The sequence below is a fragment of the Chiloscyllium plagiosum genome, unplaced genomic scaffold (assembly GCF_037043375.1).
Source record: "Chiloscyllium plagiosum isolate Xiang-an unplaced genomic scaffold, Cpla_swu_hap1 HiC_scaffold_23, whole genome shotgun sequence".
Lineage (NCBI taxonomy): Eukaryota > Metazoa > Chordata > Chondrichthyes > Orectolobiformes > Hemiscylliidae > Chiloscyllium > Chiloscyllium plagiosum.
The window spans coordinates 57,693,351-57,710,376 of record NW_028270161.1 but is presented as its reverse complement, the minus strand read 5'-3'; the positions used below and the strand labels follow the sequence as shown (position 1 = coordinate 57,710,376).

At 44.4% G+C, this 17,026-nt stretch overlaps 1 protein-coding gene and 1 long non-coding RNA gene across 7 annotated transcripts in view; one reads left to right on the top strand and one right to left on the bottom strand.

The window, feature by feature from the left end:
* The window catches only part of LOC148145905 (uncharacterized), a 125,026-nt gene that overhangs the window by 89,851 nt on the left and 18,149 nt on the right, over positions 1 to 17,026 (bottom strand). For all 3 annotated transcript variants that reach the window (XR_015761197.1, XR_015761195.1, XR_015761196.1), the window contains exon 5: positions 5,114 to 5,379. This is a non-coding gene — a long non-coding RNA (uncharacterized LOC148145905). The remainder of the gene's footprint in view (positions 1 to 5,113; positions 5,380 to 17,026) is intronic.
* tmcc3 (transmembrane and coiled-coil domain family 3) overlaps positions 1 to 17,026 on the top strand; it is a 112,631-nt gene that overhangs the window by 88,057 nt on the left and 7,548 nt on the right. For 3 of the 4 annotated variants that reach the window (XM_043713327.2, XM_043713329.2, XM_087999710.1), the window contains exons 2-3: positions 12,205 to 13,118; positions 16,240 to 16,375. In XM_043713327.2, coding sequence (XP_043569262.1) covers positions 12,205 to 13,118; positions 16,240 to 16,375 — 1,050 coding nt within the window. Of the gene's footprint in view, positions 1 to 5,289; positions 5,428 to 12,204; positions 13,119 to 16,239; positions 16,376 to 17,026 lie in introns of those variants that run through there. The other variant, XM_043713328.2, reaches the window with a different exon arrangement.

The window sequence follows — 17,026 nt, the reverse complement described above, 5'->3', positions numbered from 1 at the left end:
CCTGTTACACGGTGAATACAGGCAGTTAGTACCTGTTACACAGTGAGTACAGGTGGTGAGAGCCTGTTACACAGTGAGTACAGGCGGTGAGAGCCTGTTACACGGTGAATACAGGCAGTTAGAGCCTGTTACACAGTGAGTACAGGTGGTGAGAGCCTGTTACACGGTGAGTACAGACAGTGAGAGCCTGTTACACAGTGAATACAGGCAGTTAGATCCTGTTATATAGTGAGTACAGGTGGTGGGAGCCTGTTACACAGAGAACAGGCAGTTAGACCTATTACATAGTGAGTACAGTCAGTGACAGCCTGTCACACAGTGAGTACAGATAGTGAGGATCTGTTATAGGTGCATGGTTAAATTATTACAAATGAGAATAAACTTATAGTCTGGCCATTTTGGGTTAATATTTCTAATACTGTCAAACAGTCCCTGTATTCTGTTATGATCTTGGGCTAATTTGGAAAGGAGAAAGTGAGGTCTGCAGATGCTGGAGATCAGAGCTGAAAATGTGTTGCTGGAGAAGCGCAGCAGGTCAGGCAGCATCCAGGGAACAGGAGAATCGACGTTTCGGGCATAAGCCCTTCTTCAGGAAAGGCCTAATATGGAAAGGCCTGACCATTTCTAACTCACTATTTACTACTGCATTGGTCCCAAAACCGCCATTGTCCTCAAACCACAAACATCAGTATCATCTTTCTTTGGTCTTTTCTGTCCCTATTCAGCTCACAACTTCAGTCTCGCATGTCAGACTTTTTTTCATTCATGGAGCATGGGCTTCGCTGGCTGAGCCAGCATTTATTGCCCATCCCCAATTGCCCTGGAGAAGGTGGTGATGAGCTGCCTCCTCAAACCACTGCAGTCCATGTGCTAGGTAGGCCTGCAATGCTGTTTAGAGGGGAGATCCAGGTTGTTGACCCGGTGACAGTGAATGCGATCACAACTTCGAGTCAGGATAGTAAATAACATAGAGGGAATTTGCAGGTAGTGGTGACTAACGAAGTGTATTTGAAATGGTTTGCTGGTACTTTCCTACTGTTTCTTAATGCTTTCAGTTAGTCCCGTCCAACCTCTTTCTCACTAACTGCATTTCAAGTTTTTTTCTCAAGTAAATTTCAGAAAGATAACATTTGTCACAACAATGAAAAGCATTTCAGAAAACAAACAATTTCAATACAATTGATAATCTAACAGGTAGATTGATTGATGGATAAATAACAGGCTGGGGCTGTTTTCCCCAGAGCGTCGGAGGCTGAGGAGCGACCTTATAGAGGTTTACAAAATTATGAGGGGCATGGATAGGGTAAATAGGCAAAGTCTTTTCCCTGGGGTTGGGGAGTCCAGAACTAGAGGGCATAGGTTTAGGGTGAGAGGGGAAAGATACAAAAGAGACCTACAGGGCAACTTTTTCACACAGAGGGTGGTACGTGTATGGAATGAGCTGCCAGAGGAAGTGGTGGAGGCTGGTACAATTGCAACATTTAAGAGGCATTTGGATGGGTATATGAATAGGAATGGTTTGGAGGGATATGGGCCGGATGCTGGCAGGTGGGAATAGATTGGGTTGGGATATCTGGTCGGCATGGACGGGTTGGACTGAAGGGTCTGTTTCCATGCTGTACATCTCTGTGACTCTATGATATCAGAGAAATGTAAATAAAAAGGTAATATCATTATAGTCATAGAGTCATTTGGCATTGAAACTGACCCTTCAGTCCAACCAGTGCATGCCAAACATAATCCCCCATATCACAAACAGTGTGATCCCATACAAAGGCAGAGAAAGAAAAAGGCTAGGCCTCAAGTCAGCCCAGCAAGGAGAGGACTGGGGACTCAGGCAGAACGAAAGCTTTGTGTTTTTGTGTTTAACTAACACTGACCTTGGTCTGCCCCTGGTGGCCGCATTCCAAGATGACTTCAGCAGAATTGATATGAAGATTGGTGGGGGGGGGGCACGGTTTGTTGTTTTGTGGTCAGAATTGGGGGAGGGTGCAGGTGGGTTTGCATTTGGCTTGGTCTTTCATTCACCCTCCCCCAGTCACTCACCCCCATCAGTCAGTCATTCACAGATACCATCAGTGGCTCACTCACCTATGACAGGGTTAGGGTTAGAGTTAACCCTGACCCAGAGGACCCTTCTGTGGTGCTTCAATGTAGATCACCCAGTGGATGCGTGCTCTCAGTGGACTGTAACCAAACTTAAAGATCTATACCCAGCCCTAGAAAATTGGGAGTAACCTACACTTAATGATGCATGCACCCCTCTGGGCATCAGTGTTGAGAGTGTGGTGCTGGAAAAGCACAGCAGGTCAGGCAGCATCTGAGGAGTGGATTTGTTCTGCGAGCGGAAGCAAGGTAGTTGGTGTGCATGTATTGTCTGGTATGTAAGTTTTTGGGAGTGTTAGAAGAACAGAGGGGACAAAGGGTAATAGTGGAGTGAAAGATCAGGGAAGTAGGAATACTGACTGTCATCTCCTGCGTATTCATTGATTTGATATGTCATTGCTACGTAGTCTCATCTGTGTCTTTGCATTCCAAACGTCTCTCCTACCAGCATTTCCCCTCCATTATTTATCTGCTGTTATTTTCTGATTGTGATCTTACCTCTATATTTTATTAAATGAAATATTTTCTTTTTCTTCAGTTACTTCACTTCCTACTGTGTCTATCTGTCCGTTCCGTTAGTGTTACTCCTAATCTCTCACATAATCACACCACCATATCTGACGTTTCACACTTCTGTCTCCTTGTGATTGTTCTGTTTTTACAAAGATTAATTTCTCTCTGATCACATGTTACAATCTGCTTTAGTTGTCCTTTGTCAATCTGTTACCATCACCACTCTGTTTCCTGCACTTTTGACTTAGAGTTAGCTGTGGCTTTCTGGGTTCAGCTGTGATGCATTTCAGGGTAGCACTGTGCTGTTCAGTTTAGTCTTTTGGATGAGTTGTTAGATTAAGGCCCCCTCCAATTTTTGCGTGGGTATAAAAGATCCCAAAATTGTGAAGATGTTATGAATTATCCTGGTGTTCTGGCCTCCAGTCAACATCATGAAAAACAGATTATCTGCTCATTAATTAGTCATAAAGATTTACAGCACTGAAAAAGACCTGTTGGCCCATCATGTTCATGCCAGTCAAAAATAAGAATTAGAATTTTTTTTAGAATTAGAATCCCTACAGTGTGGAAACAGGCCTTTGGCCAAACAAGTCTACAACGACTTTCTGAAGAGTAACCCACCCAAGCCGATTCCCCTATCCTATATTTACCCCTGACTAATGCATCTAACCTACACATCCCTGAACACCATAAGCAATTTAGCTTGGCCGATTCACCCAACCTACACATCTTTGGATTGTGGGAGAAAACTGGAGCACCCAGAGGAAACCCACGCAGACATGGGGAGAATGTGCAAACTCCAAGGCTGGAATCGAACCCAGGTCCCTGGCAATGTGAGGCAGCAGTGCTAAGCCACTCTGCCACCTGACTACCACCTAACTAGGGGGTCACGAATTCAAGGTGGAAAGTTTAAGGGAGATATGCATGGAAAGTTCTTTATGCAGCAAGTGGTGGGTGCCTGGAACGCGTTGCCAGCAGAGGTGGTAGAGGTGGGCACATCATTTAAAATGTACCAAGACGGATACATGAATGGGGCACGGAGCAGAGGCATACAGATCCCTAGAGAATAGGCAACAGGTTTAGATAAAGGATCTGGATCGGCACAGGCTTGGAGGGCTGAATGGCCTGTTCCTAAACTGTAATCTTCTTTGTTCTTTGTTCTAACTCTTCTAATCCTATCTGGTTTTCACTAATGTCATTTAGGGAAGAAAATCTACTTTTCTTGGTCTGGGCTACATGTAACCTCTGGCCCACAGCAATGTCGTTGCCTCTTGAAATGGCCCAGCCAGGCTCTTTGCATATCTGCAACACATGGACTGCAATGGTTTAAACAGGCAACTCCCAAGGGACGGGCAATAAACATTGGTCCAGCTAGTGACGCCCATGAATGAATAAAACAAAAGTTATTGCAGGAAACATAACAATCAATCACACACAACATGACTCCACAAACAGAATATCCAGATGATCTGTTTTATTGATGTCAGTGAGAGATAAAGATCGATCAGGACTGTGGGGAAAACTCCCCTGTTGCACTGTGAATGTGCAGAGAAACTTTGGGAGAGCCATTGGAGACACAATTAGCCAAATTGCCTCAATCTCTGCTAAACTATTCTGTGACTCTGAAATTTTTCCAAAGGATCTGAGAAGGTTTTTTTTATGGGGGGTTGTGGTCAGGTCTCAGTTTAATCTATTTCTTTAAAAGATTGCCTCAGTACTGAACTAGAATGTCAGCCTGTGGATTGTGTGAATGTGGGTACTGCAGATGCTGGAGATTAGAGTCAAGATTAGAGTGGTGCTGGAAAAGCCAAGCAGGTCAGGCAGCATCTGAGGAGCAGGAAAATTGATGTTTCAGGCAAAAGCCCTTCATCCTGATGGAAAGTTCCACTGCTGGAACTTTACCCCAAAGACTTCCTGATTGAGAGAAGAGATGCCCACTGAGACACAGCTGGCATTTTTGGAAGATGAAAGACGGCATATGAAAGAAATAAATAGCAGCTTGTAGACCCAAGGAATAGTACTGAATTGTTACAGGGCAGATAGAGACCATTCAGCCCATCGAGTCTGCAATGCTGTCCAAATAACATTATGATTTACTGCCATTCTCTTCTCTATTCCCCACTGTTTCTATTCAAATAATCATCCTCTTAAATCGACTGACCTTGCATTCCAGACCCTAACTACTTGCTGAGTGAAAAGGTTGTATCTCACTTTGCATTTGTTTCTTTTGAAAATTACTTTAAATCTGCACCCTTTCCTTTCCTTTACTCAGTCCAGAACACTCCTGATTTGGAAAACCTGTAATCACATCTGCTCTTAGCTGTCTCCTTCCCAAGGAAAACAATCCCAACTTCTCCAATCTCTCCACATGGCTGAAGTGTCCTATCCTTGGGACCATTCTCCTAAACAACTGTAAAGGAGCCAGACTTGAAAGGTTAGCTTGCTTTCTCTCCAATGGATGCTGCCTGACCCGCTGTGATCAGTTGAGGATTACCTGGACTGGAGGAGGGGGCGGGGAACCACGAAACCCTGGAAAGGCGGAGCGAAATGTTGGTGGCTCAGGAGTGTAGTTTGAGATTTGGTTTTGCTCCCAGCGGACTCCACTCCACAGTGGCGATATCTGCTCCGGGTTTTTTTTTTGTGAAGCACCTGGGCAGGTACTGGATGTCACTGTAATAGAGGGAACAGGGACTGGTTCAACAAGTTTCTTCAGTGTTCACCCAGATCAGCAGCACATTCGCCGAGGATGAGGACGGAAAGCTGCAGATGTACAAAGGGACGGTTTAAGACCAGCTGCTTGGAACAAAGGTAAAGAAGAATATTTAGCGACAATCTTTAAGACAATCTGCTTAACTCGAATAATTAACTCGGCAATTCCCTCGCCTACTGCAGGAATCTCGATACAACGTGGATCAGAAACAGGAATAACAAGTACATGGTTCCTGCATTAGCATTCTTTTTAGCTGCAGTTTTTGTATATTTACTCATGTACTTTGGATTGGAGTGGTCATGTTTTGTTGTTTATTCAATATCAGGGAGTAGTTTCTGACACAAGGATGTGTTTAAAAAAAACACCCAGCCAAGTGTTACAACCTTAATTTGGCAATTCGAAAATAAAACAAAAAAAAATGTCTTGAAGGTCAAAGCTGTAAAGGCAGATATGTGAGATTGTTAATGTGGTCTAGCGTGTAAGGGGTCAAAATCAGTTTTCGACTCGCTTGGAGTTTTTTTTAATATTAGAGCCGAGTGTTGATCGGAGAGAAGGCTGGTCCCTGAACTACATTGTCTGTCAAAAGGCTACACTGGGATTTAGGGATCTCCTTGTGTGGCTACAGAACTTACAAAAAAAGCACTGTCTTTCCAAGTTCAGTCACCTTTGCAATGCATGGAACACAGAAGCCAATCTCCATACAGCAGGGTGCCATAATTAGCAACGAGGTGTGGTGAGCAAGTAATCCGGTTTTGCTTACGTTTGTTGAGGGATACATAATGGCCAGGTCTCTCCCCTGCTCTTCTTCGCTGCATTGCCCTTGCAATCTCTGAAGTCCAGCAAATAGGGTGAGCTGGGTTTAGATTTAAAACATTTCATCTGAAAGATGGTGTCTGTAACAGTGTAAGTACTCCCACATCTGGAATGATAGTCTCAATTACTCGAATGTTTCTGAGAGTGGGGTGTGCTGCCAACCCAGGTACAACTGACACCATTGTAGGCTTAGCATTTAGAAATAAGAAATGATTCGTTTTTAAATTATTTAGACAACATACCTATGTCACATTGTTGTCAGACCTTTTCCAGAGAGAGATGGTATATCTTTTTGCCATTTTTAACGTCCAAGGGTATTTATGCAGCAGGCCAGGCCCATTTGCTCCTCCATAAAACTATCTTTTACACTGTCCCCATTCTCCCAGCAAATAGTTTCACCTCAAGTACTTACACAAATCTCATTTGAAAGTTACTGTTATCCATGCCTGTTTATATCAAAGCTTGTGGCATTAAAATATTCCTTTTGCTAATCATCGTGAACTTTGATAACTTACTAGCTTGTCACTGGAATCTGTTTTTCCTTTATTCAGTCAAACCCATTTCTGATGTTGAACACCAATCAAAGTTCCATTTAACTTCTCAAAGAGAATAATCCCACTTTCTTTCCACATTACCAAATTCTCTTATCATTAGTTCTATTCTATCAAATCTCCTCTGCACCTTCTCCATGATCCTTCCCAGAATGGGTTGTCCAGAATTGGGTACAATTCTATAGCTGAGCCTAGCCAGTCCTTTATAAAGGTTTACCATTGAGCTGTACAGCATGGAAATAGACCCTTCAGTCCAACTCATCCATACCGACCAGCTATCCCAAACTGACCTCGTCCCATTTACTGGCATTTGGCCCATATTGCTCTATACCCTCCCTATTCAAGTGCCCATCCTTTTAAATGTTGTAATTGTACCTGTCTCCACCACCTCCTTTAAAAGCTAATTCCAAACACGACCATCCACTGTGTGAAAAAGTTGTCCCTCAAGAACTTTGTAAATCTATGCCCTTTCACCTTAAATCTATGCCCTCTAGTTTTGGACTCTGCTACCCCAGGGAAAAGACTTTGTCTATTCACCCTATCCATTCCCCTCATGATTTTATAAACTTCTATAAGGTTACCCCTCAGCCTCCGACATTCCAGAGAAAACAGCCCCAATCTATTCAGTCTCTGCCTGTAACTCAAACCCTCCAACCCCAGCAACATCCTTGTAAATCTTTTCTGAACTCCTTTCAAGTTTAACATGTTTCCATTTTTTGTTTTAGTTATTAAAGCTAAAGATTTTAAATGCTTTATTTATTAGATTAGATTAGATACCTGAGAGTATGGAAACAGGCCTTCCGGCCCAACATGTGCAGGTTAGGTGAATTGGCCATGCTAAATTGCCTGTAGTGTTAGGTGAAGGGGGAATGGGTCTGAATGGGTTGCGAGTCGGTGTAAACTTGTTGGGCCGAAGGGCCTGTTTCCACACTGTATGTAATCTAATCTAAAAACATGTCCACACCAACCCTCCGAAGAGCAACCCACCCAGATCCATTCCCCCACCCTATGTTTACCCCTGACTAATGCACCTAACATTAGGGGCAATTTAGCATGGCCAATTCACCTGGCCTGCACATCTTTGGATTGTGGGAGGAAACCGGAGCACCCAGAGAAAACCCACGCAGATATGGAGAGAATGTGCAAACTCCACACAGACAGTCGCCCAAGGCTGGAATCGAACCCAGGTCCCTGGCACTGAGGTAGCAATGCTAACCACTGATCCACCGTGCTGCCCACTGAGCCATTATTAAACCATTCCATCTCCTGCCACCATCAGTGGTTTGTCAATATGCATACCTTCAGATCTCTCTGTTTCTGCAGCCTGTATAATATTGCAACATTTAGTTTATATTGCCTCTCTTCATTTATCCACCCCCAAAATGTCTCACTTTGTGTTAAATTCAATCACATGACTGGCCATTCTACCAGTTTATGTCCTCCTGAAGCCTTTTGTGAATGGCATTTCCAGATTTTATGTCATCTGCAAACTTTGAGGTGATGCCCTGTAAAAGCAAGTGTAGTTCATTGATATGTATTAGAGAGAGAGTGATCCTTGTAGCAGTGAGAGACTGGAAACCCTCCCACAGTCTGACAAACAGTTGTTCACCATTGCTCTCTGCTTTCTCTGCCATGGCCAAATTTGTATCTGTCCTGCCACTGTCTCTTTAATCCCAGGGACCTTAGTTTTGCTAAGTGCATGTGATACTTCATTTAATGCCTTTCGAATGTCAAAAAATGTGACCTACCGCAGCCCCTTGCCCAATGCTTCCACAATCACTGCTCAGGCTGCAGCTCCGGCTATTCCCTCCTCTAGCCCTTCTATCTGCTTCCCTAGCCCCTATACTGAGTCGAGCAGCATGACATCTGAGCAGTTCAAACTCTGTCTCTGTGTCTCACTGCAAGTTGAATTGAACTGAATCACAGAATTGTCACAATGCATAATGAGGCCATTCAGCCCATTGTGTCAGCACTATCTCTCTTAGTGCTGAGCTCCTGCCTTGTTCCTGGAATCCTGAATGTTGTTTCTACTTAAAGATCCATTCAATATCCTCTTGAATGCTCCAGTTGACTCTGCCTCCACCACACTTCCAGGCAGTGCATTCCAGATCCGAACATATCTTCTCTGAGAAAGGCTTATTTCTGACATCACATGCTTCCTTTTCAAAACACTTTTTTTTGATTAGACTCCTTACAGTGTGAAAACAGGCCCTTCGGCCTAACTAGTCCACTCCGACCCTCCGAAGAGTAAACCACCCAGGTCCATTCCCCATATTTACCCCTGACTAATGCATCCAACTCTATGGACAATTTAGCATGGCCAATTCACCTAACCTGCACATCTTTGGACTGTGGGAGGAAACTGGAGCACCCAGAGGAAACACACGCAGACACGGGGAAAAAATGCAAACTCCACACAGACAGTCGCCAAAGGCTGGAATCGAACCCGGATCCCTGGTGCTATGAGGCAGCAGTGCTAACCACTGAGCCACAATGTCACCCTTCAAAGCTTATGACCTCTGGTTCTCAATCCTTTTATGAGTGGGAACAGTTTCTCCTGATCTACTCTGTCTAGGTTTGTCATCATTTTGAAAACCTCTATCAAATCTCCTTGCAGCCTTCTCCTTTCAAAGGAAAGTATGCCTAATTTCTCCATTCACATTAGGCAGGAGTCGATCCTTTATTACCACCAAATCATCTCTTCAGCAGACTGTGGATGTGTGGCCATGGGCTGTGGAGTATAATGTGCTCATCTTTCATTGGTAGTTGAACAGCACTCACTGTCTGGAATGAGACCCAAAGTTTGATCATAGGCTGGTCCTCCCAGTCTCTTCACTGTCTTCAGAAGAGAGTGAGATTAATGGATGAATGATGATTGAACAGAGGAAAGGGTCGAAGGTCTCAAGAGCAGATAGCAGTGATTAAATAATCCTCAGAGCAGCCATTCTTGGGGCTATGGGGAGAGTGTTAGGGAAACGTCAGCTTTCTACAACACAGTTTGTAATGTTACAGAACTTGTTTGACCCTGTCAGATGAGGGAGTAAGTTTACAAAGCTTATTATCTCCAGTCATTTTACCTGCACTCACTGAAACCCTATCAGAAGATTCACTTTGTGTTGAGAAGTCTCCACAACAGCACCACCTCCTTCGTAATAATGGTCTGAGCAGGCAGAAATGGTGTGGCAGGAGTTGTGAAAGTAGGAATACTGGATATGATCCATTCTTGGGGATTACGGGATGGTGTAAAGAGGAATGAGTGAAGGAGGAAAGAAAGTAAAAAAAAATAATTTTCCGCTCATAAAAGAAGAAAAGAATTAAAGTGCATGGAATTAAAGTGCAGTGCAAATGAAGCAAAGATGATGTGCGAAAAATCATTTTCACAGCGAGCAATTAGAGCATGGAATGAGCTGCCTGGACATGTGATGAAAGCGGGTTCAGTTGAGGCATTCAAGAGGGTATTGGATGATTATTTGGATAGAAATGGTGTGCAGGGATATGGGGAAAAGGCAGGAGTGTGGCATTAGGGGATAGAACACGGTGCTGGCACAGTGGGCTGAATGACCTTCTTTTCTACTAACAACTCTGTCTCCTGTAATTTACATGACACCTCTTATGACCATGGGAAATCTTGAAACCAATGGAATTCTTTTCAGGTATATTCATTCTAGTGATGTAGGAAATGCAGCAGCAAACCCCCATGGACTAATCTGTTTTTGAGGTACTGGTGGAGCGATAGGTGTTGTCCAGGCAGAGGGACTGTCCAGCTCTTCCCTGAAAAAATGCTGAGAGGTCTTTTATAGCCACCCTAGAGAATGATAAGACTTCAATCTCATCTGAATGATTTGATTTGATTTAATTTGATTTACTGCTGACACATGTAACTAGGTCCAGTGAAAAGTTTTGTTTTATGTGCAGTACAGACAGATCATACCATACAGAATGCATAAGATTAGATTAGATTAGATTAGATTACTTACAGTGTGGAAACAGGCCCTTCGGCCCAACAAGTCCACACCGACCCGCCGAAGCGCAACCCACCCATACCCCTACATTTACCCCTTACTTAACACTACGGGCAATTTAGCATGGCCAATTCACCTGACCTGCACATCTTTGTGTTGTGGGAGGAAACCGGAGCACCCGGAGGAAACCCACGCAGACTTGGGGAGAACGTGCAAACTCCACACAGTCAGTCGCCTGAGGCGGGAATTGAACCCGGGTCTCTGGCGCTGTGAGGCAGCAGTGCTAACCACTGTGCCACCGTGCCGCCCATAAGGGTAATATATCAGAGCAAAGAATACAATTTTATGGCTACGGAGAAGGTGTATAAAAATCAAGATCAATATTTAAATTTGAAATTTGAAAGATCCATTCAGAAGTCCAATAACAGTGGGGAAGAAGCTGTTCTTGAATCTGTCAGTATGTGTGTTTAAGCTTTTGTATTTTCTGCTGACAGAAGAAGATGGAAGAAAGTATAACTGGGGTGGGAGGAGTTGATTAGGTGTCTACCTTTCTGTGGCAGCAAAAGGTATAGATGGAGTCAATGGACTCCTTCAATACTGCACTGAAGTGTCAGCCTGGATTCTAGGCTTAGCTTGCAGGAGTGGAAGTTGAACCCAAAACCTTCTGACTCAGAAGTGAGACATTGCTGGCTGCTGAGACACAAGACTTGTTTTTCATTGAGTCATTAACAGTCATAGAGTTATACAGCATAGCAGAGGCCTTTCAGTCCATCGAGTCTGTGCCAACCTATCCACACTAATCTTAGTCTCCAATGGATATTTTGCATCACAGGCTGGGGCGGCATTTGTTGCCCATCCCTAGTTGCCCTAGAGTTGGTAGTGAGCTGCCTTCTTGAACCGCTGCAGTCCATGTGCTGTATGCCTCTAAGCCATTAGGGAGAGAATTTCAGGATTTTGATCCAGTGACAGTGAAGGAACAGTAATATATTTCGAAGTCAGGATGGTGAGTGCTTGGAGGGGAAACGTGCAGGGTTTGGTGTCCCCATGTATCTGCTGCCCATGTCCTTCAAGGTCAAAATGGTCATGGATTTGAAAGGCGCTGTCTAAGGATTTTTGGTGAATTTCTGCAGTGCATCTTGTAGATTGTACATGCTGCTGCTATTGAGCATTGGTGGTGGAGGGAGTGTATGCTTGCGGATGTGGGGCCAAACAAGCAGGCTGCTTTGTCCTGGATGGTGTCAAGCTTCTCGAGTGTTGCCTTGATCTGAGTGGTTTGTTCAGCCACCTCAGAGGGAAGTTAGGAGTCAATCACATTGCTGCGTGTCTGAGTCACATGCAGGCCAGAGCAGGTAATGGTGACAAATTCCCTTCCTTATAAGGCATCAGATGGGTTTTTATGACAATCAATGATAGTTTCATTGTTGCCATTATTGGGATTGGCTTTCAATTTCAGATTTTATGAATTGGATTTAATTCCACCTGTGAGATAATGGCTTTGAGGGTGAGTTCAGATTACGATATTGATGCGTCTCTTTCTCTTATCTTCCAGGCTGATCAGACAGAGATGAGTAGGCTCAGTTTGCCGGGAAACATGCGTCGAGGAGGCTCAGACACCAACCTGAACCTTACAGTGACTGACGGCTTGCTGGACTTCCAACGGGACCGGCAGACAGTGGAGCAGCTGAAACAGAAGATTCTGAAACTCACCGAGCAGTTGCGGATCGAGCAGGAGCTCCGGGACGCGAATGTGGCCGAGTATCTCAAACTGGTGAACAACGCTGACAAGCAGCAGGCCCGCCGCGTTAAGCAGGTCTTTGAGAAGAAGAACCTTAAGTCTGCCCAGGTCATTGCTGGGCTGCAGAAGAAGTTTGACCATTATCACCGCAAGCTGAGGGACATGGAGCAGAATGGCTCGCGCAATTCCAAGGAACGGCTCCGGGACTCTCAGCACAATGTGAGGGACATGGGCAATGCCAAGCAAGGGGCCGCGGGGGGTCCTGGCATAGAAAGCAGGAAGACCCTTCCGGGTGTCAATCTGACCCCCCCATCCTCCGTCTTCAGCAAGCCACGCGAGATTGCCATCCTGATCCGCAACAAGTTTGGCAGCGCTGACAATATTGCTCACATGAAGAGCTCCATGGATGACTTCCAGCAGGACCCCGGACCCAGGGCCTTCAGCGGGAGTGCCGTGCTGGTGTCCAAACCCAAGTACCTGAGTGACGACGAGTGCTCCAGTGGCAGTGACTTCGCAGATAGCAATGGCAACTCTGATTTTGGGGTCACCACCAGCCCAAAGTCCAACTCACTGGAGAGAGACACAGGAAAGTTGGCCACCATCTTGGACGAGCTCCGGGAAATGAAGGAGACGCAATCGCAGCTATCACAGGACATTGAGAATTTAAAAGTTCAGTTCAACAGCGACTTTAGCCTCATGACCCAAACATTACAAGAGGAGCACTACAGGTAACCAATTGTTGGAAGAGTGTTGGGCTGTCAAGCCTGAGCCATTAAGAGTATCTGAGATAGACAGATTTATTTTAAAAATTTTTTTTCTTCTTTACTCCCACACTACTGCCTAACTGCGGTAGTGCTTTTTTCCCCCAGTACCCATGTTGTGTGTGTGTGCAGGTGTGAGACACAAAGTGTACGAATGTTTATTCAGTTTCCACCACCAGGAAGACAAGAAACACCCAAGTGGCCAGTGACAAGCAGTGTCCTTCACATCAAAGGGCTAGACCGATTTATAATCAGTATGGGAATCAAGGATTTTAATTAAAAGGCAGAAAAATGAAATTGTGAATTATCAGATCAACCATGCTCTAATTGAACAGCAGGTTAGGCCATCTAATTGATGAGCTGAATGGCTTACTTTGCTCTTACATTCTATGGTCTTATTCTGGAATTGTGTCCATTGAACAGTATCCTTTGCCTCCTGCGTCTGTGCTCATTTTGTCTGAGGCACCATTCCACTGCTTTGCGAAATCTATTATCTAACCGTCTGGACAATATTTCTTCCAAAACCATCATGTACAGGCCCAGCACAAATTCCTTTCCCATCCACCTCCCTAACCAATGACTAAGGTGAATTAAACTGTTTGTAACCCACCGACTATATGAACTTGAGCTGAGCTCTCATCCACATGTTGTCACGTCTCATTGGAGTAGCACAACTATAGGGAGGAGTCATTATAAAAGTTAAAATTTTTATATGTAATATGCAAAATCCAATTGCCCAATGACAACCAATTACACAGTCATTGACTGGCAGAGAACCATTGTTGCTGATTATTGACCACTCGTGCTCACCAATAAATTTCGTTTATGAAGAGCCTCTCAATTCCATTTCAGCTGCACATTGTTGGAACCCACAGCTACACAAATAAGAGTTCAAAATAACAATTGAATTACTTACTTTAAAAAAATGCAGCCATCCTTGTAAATCCCTGGTTTTAAAAACCGATCTTTCTTATTTCAGTCCCCAGTTTTCAGAAGGGCATACATAAGAAGACAGGGTCTTTACATGCCTCCACTTATTAAAAAAAGTGAAACCCCATTTTAAAAATACGCTTAATTATAAAACATGGGATATGCAAACCACAAATCACATCCATTCATTGTTCCCCACTTCCCAATTTAAACAATCTTAATATTTATTGAACATTTCAACATTATCATTACCTTAACTAGGGCAGCGTGATTATAGAAGCATGGAATTATGAGTACAGGTCACATAGTGTATTCCCTTGAGTTGGGAAGATTATGGGAAGATCTAATTGCCCCATTAAAGATGACTAAAGGTAGATAGAGGGAAGCATTTTTCTTTGTAGCTGAGGCAGTGGTGGAGGGTGGTGCAAGATAGGTCCAGAACAAAGAGGCACAATGTTCAGATCAAAGGAGGAATTTCTTCTCTCATAGGCGAGTGAATCTGGAATACTTTACTGCAGAGGGCTATCGAGTCTGGGTCATGAAGTATATTCAAAGCTGAAATAAATGTTTAATCAGTAAGGGAATGAGGGATTATGGGGAAAAGTCAGGAAAATTGAGGGTTGTCAGCTCAGCCATGATCTCGTTGAATGGTAGAGCACACCTGAAGGGTTGAATGGCCTAATTCTTCTCTTACATCTTGTGGTTTTGTATGTCAGGAAGGTTCCTCCTGTCGTACTGCTCCTCAGTCACATCAGCCTCTTTTTATCCAGTGCTATGACACCTGTCTATTGATGTGGCACTCTCCGTTTTGGCCTGATTATTTCTGAGTGTGTAATGGTGCAATCGGACCACATGATGGGGCTGAATCACAGCATAAAATACAGGATACTCAGTTAAAGTTGATTAAAACTGTCCATACTCCGACTGGGACTTCAGGACTCTGAGAAATTGCAGTTGAATATTCAAAATATGAGTCAAAGGATCCCCCATCCAATACAATCATGGCTGTATTTCTATTGCGTTTTCCAAATTCCCTGTAACCCCCAATAACCCTTGATTCTAATGTCTTAACAAGAATCTAAGCAACTCTGCCTTAAAAATATTCAATGATCTTGCCTTCACTGCCAGCGAAAGCAGAGTTCAAAAGTCTCCGGGAGAAAGATAGTTCCCTCATCTCTGACCGAAAGCGTGACCCCGAATTTTAAAACCATGCTCCGTGGCCCTCGACTCACCCACAAGAGAGTGTTTGGTATCCTTTCCATGTCCATCTTGTCAAGACCATTCAGAATATTATAAACTTCAATTGAGTCACCCCTCACACTTCTAAATTGGGTGGCTTAGCGGTTAGCATTGCCACCTCACAACCTTAGGGACCCAGGTTCAATTCCAGCCTTGAACGACTGTCTGTGAGGAACTTGCACATTCTCCATGTGTCTGCGTGCGTCCCTCTGGGTGCTCCAGTTTCCTCCCATCATCCAAAGATGTGGGGTTCGGTGGATTGGCTATGCCAATCTGTCCATTGTATCTAGGGATTGCAAGCTAGGTGGATTAGCCATGGGAAAATGCGGGGTTATAGGGATAGGGTGAGGGGTTGAGTCTGAATGGAATGCACTTCAGAGGATCTGTGTGGAATCGATGGGCCATATGGCCTGCTTCCACACTACAGGGCTTCTATGATTCTGTGAAATTCCAGTGAAAGCAAGCCCAGTCCGTACAGACTTTCCTCATTAGACAATGCACTCTCATCCCAGGAATCATGTAGTAAACTGTGCAGAGTGAAAAAGTCAATGTAAATGTAACAGATCAACCTTGTTCTGAATCAACCCCAGTCCCAAACCTTGAGCATCAGTGGGCTCCTGAATTAGTGAGTCGTCAAAAGCAAATGTAAAATATCCCATGGTTCTATTCAACATCGAGCATGGGGATGTTCTCCTTGATTTTCTGGCTAAGACTTATCCTTTAACCAACATTGCTCTGCACAAATCACCTGCACATTTCCTGTGATGCAGCACTTCCAGAGTTATTTATTTGTTGTCAATTGTCTTGGAACAGTCCCGAGGTTACGGGAGGCGCTATGAGAATTCAGGCCTTTCCTTTGATAATCAGATGGTCTCTTTAAATGTGGATCACCTAAAAGGTTTGCCTGGGTTTTTGTTAGGTCGGCCCGTCTGGAAGATCAACTGAATGACCTCACAGAACTCCATCAACATGAGACCATTGATCTAAAACAGGAGCTGGCCAGCATTGAGGAAAAGGTGGCCTATCAATCCTACGAGCGAGCCCGTGACATGCAGGTATGCAGCTTTCTGTCAAACTGCTGACTGTGTAATGTTTATACATTTACAATATTACTGCATAAATCCCCCATGCTCAATGACCCACACCGCTGTCCCGTTTAATCAACACCTTCTCAAATCCCTCCATTGTCTCATTCCTTCCTGTCTCTGGAGTTGTCCATACGTCCTAAATCCCTGGACTGTCCACCCATTCTGGCCTCTTGACATTCCCCACTTGCTTATCCTTCCATTGGAAGCTGTGCCATCAGCTATCTGGGTCCTACGTTCTGGACATGCCTTCTTAAAACTCTTCCCCGCCTCTCCCTGAAGATACTCTTTGCACCCTGCCTCTCTGACAAAGCTTGTGGCCTCCTGTCCTTATACCTCCTGGAGTGATGATGTGGAGCTGCCAATGCTGGACTGGGGTGGACCAATTAAAAATCACAACCAGATTATAATCCAAAAGGTTCAGTGATCTGACGGTACAGTGGTTGGCACTGCTACCTCACAGTGCTAGGGACCTGGGTTCGATTTCAGCCTCAGGCAACTGTCTGCGTGGAGTTTGCACATTCTCCCCATTTCCGCGTGGGTTTCCTCCAGGTGCTCCGGTTTCCTCCCACAGTCCTAAGATGTGCAAGTTAGGTGAATTGGCCAAGCTAAATTGCCCCA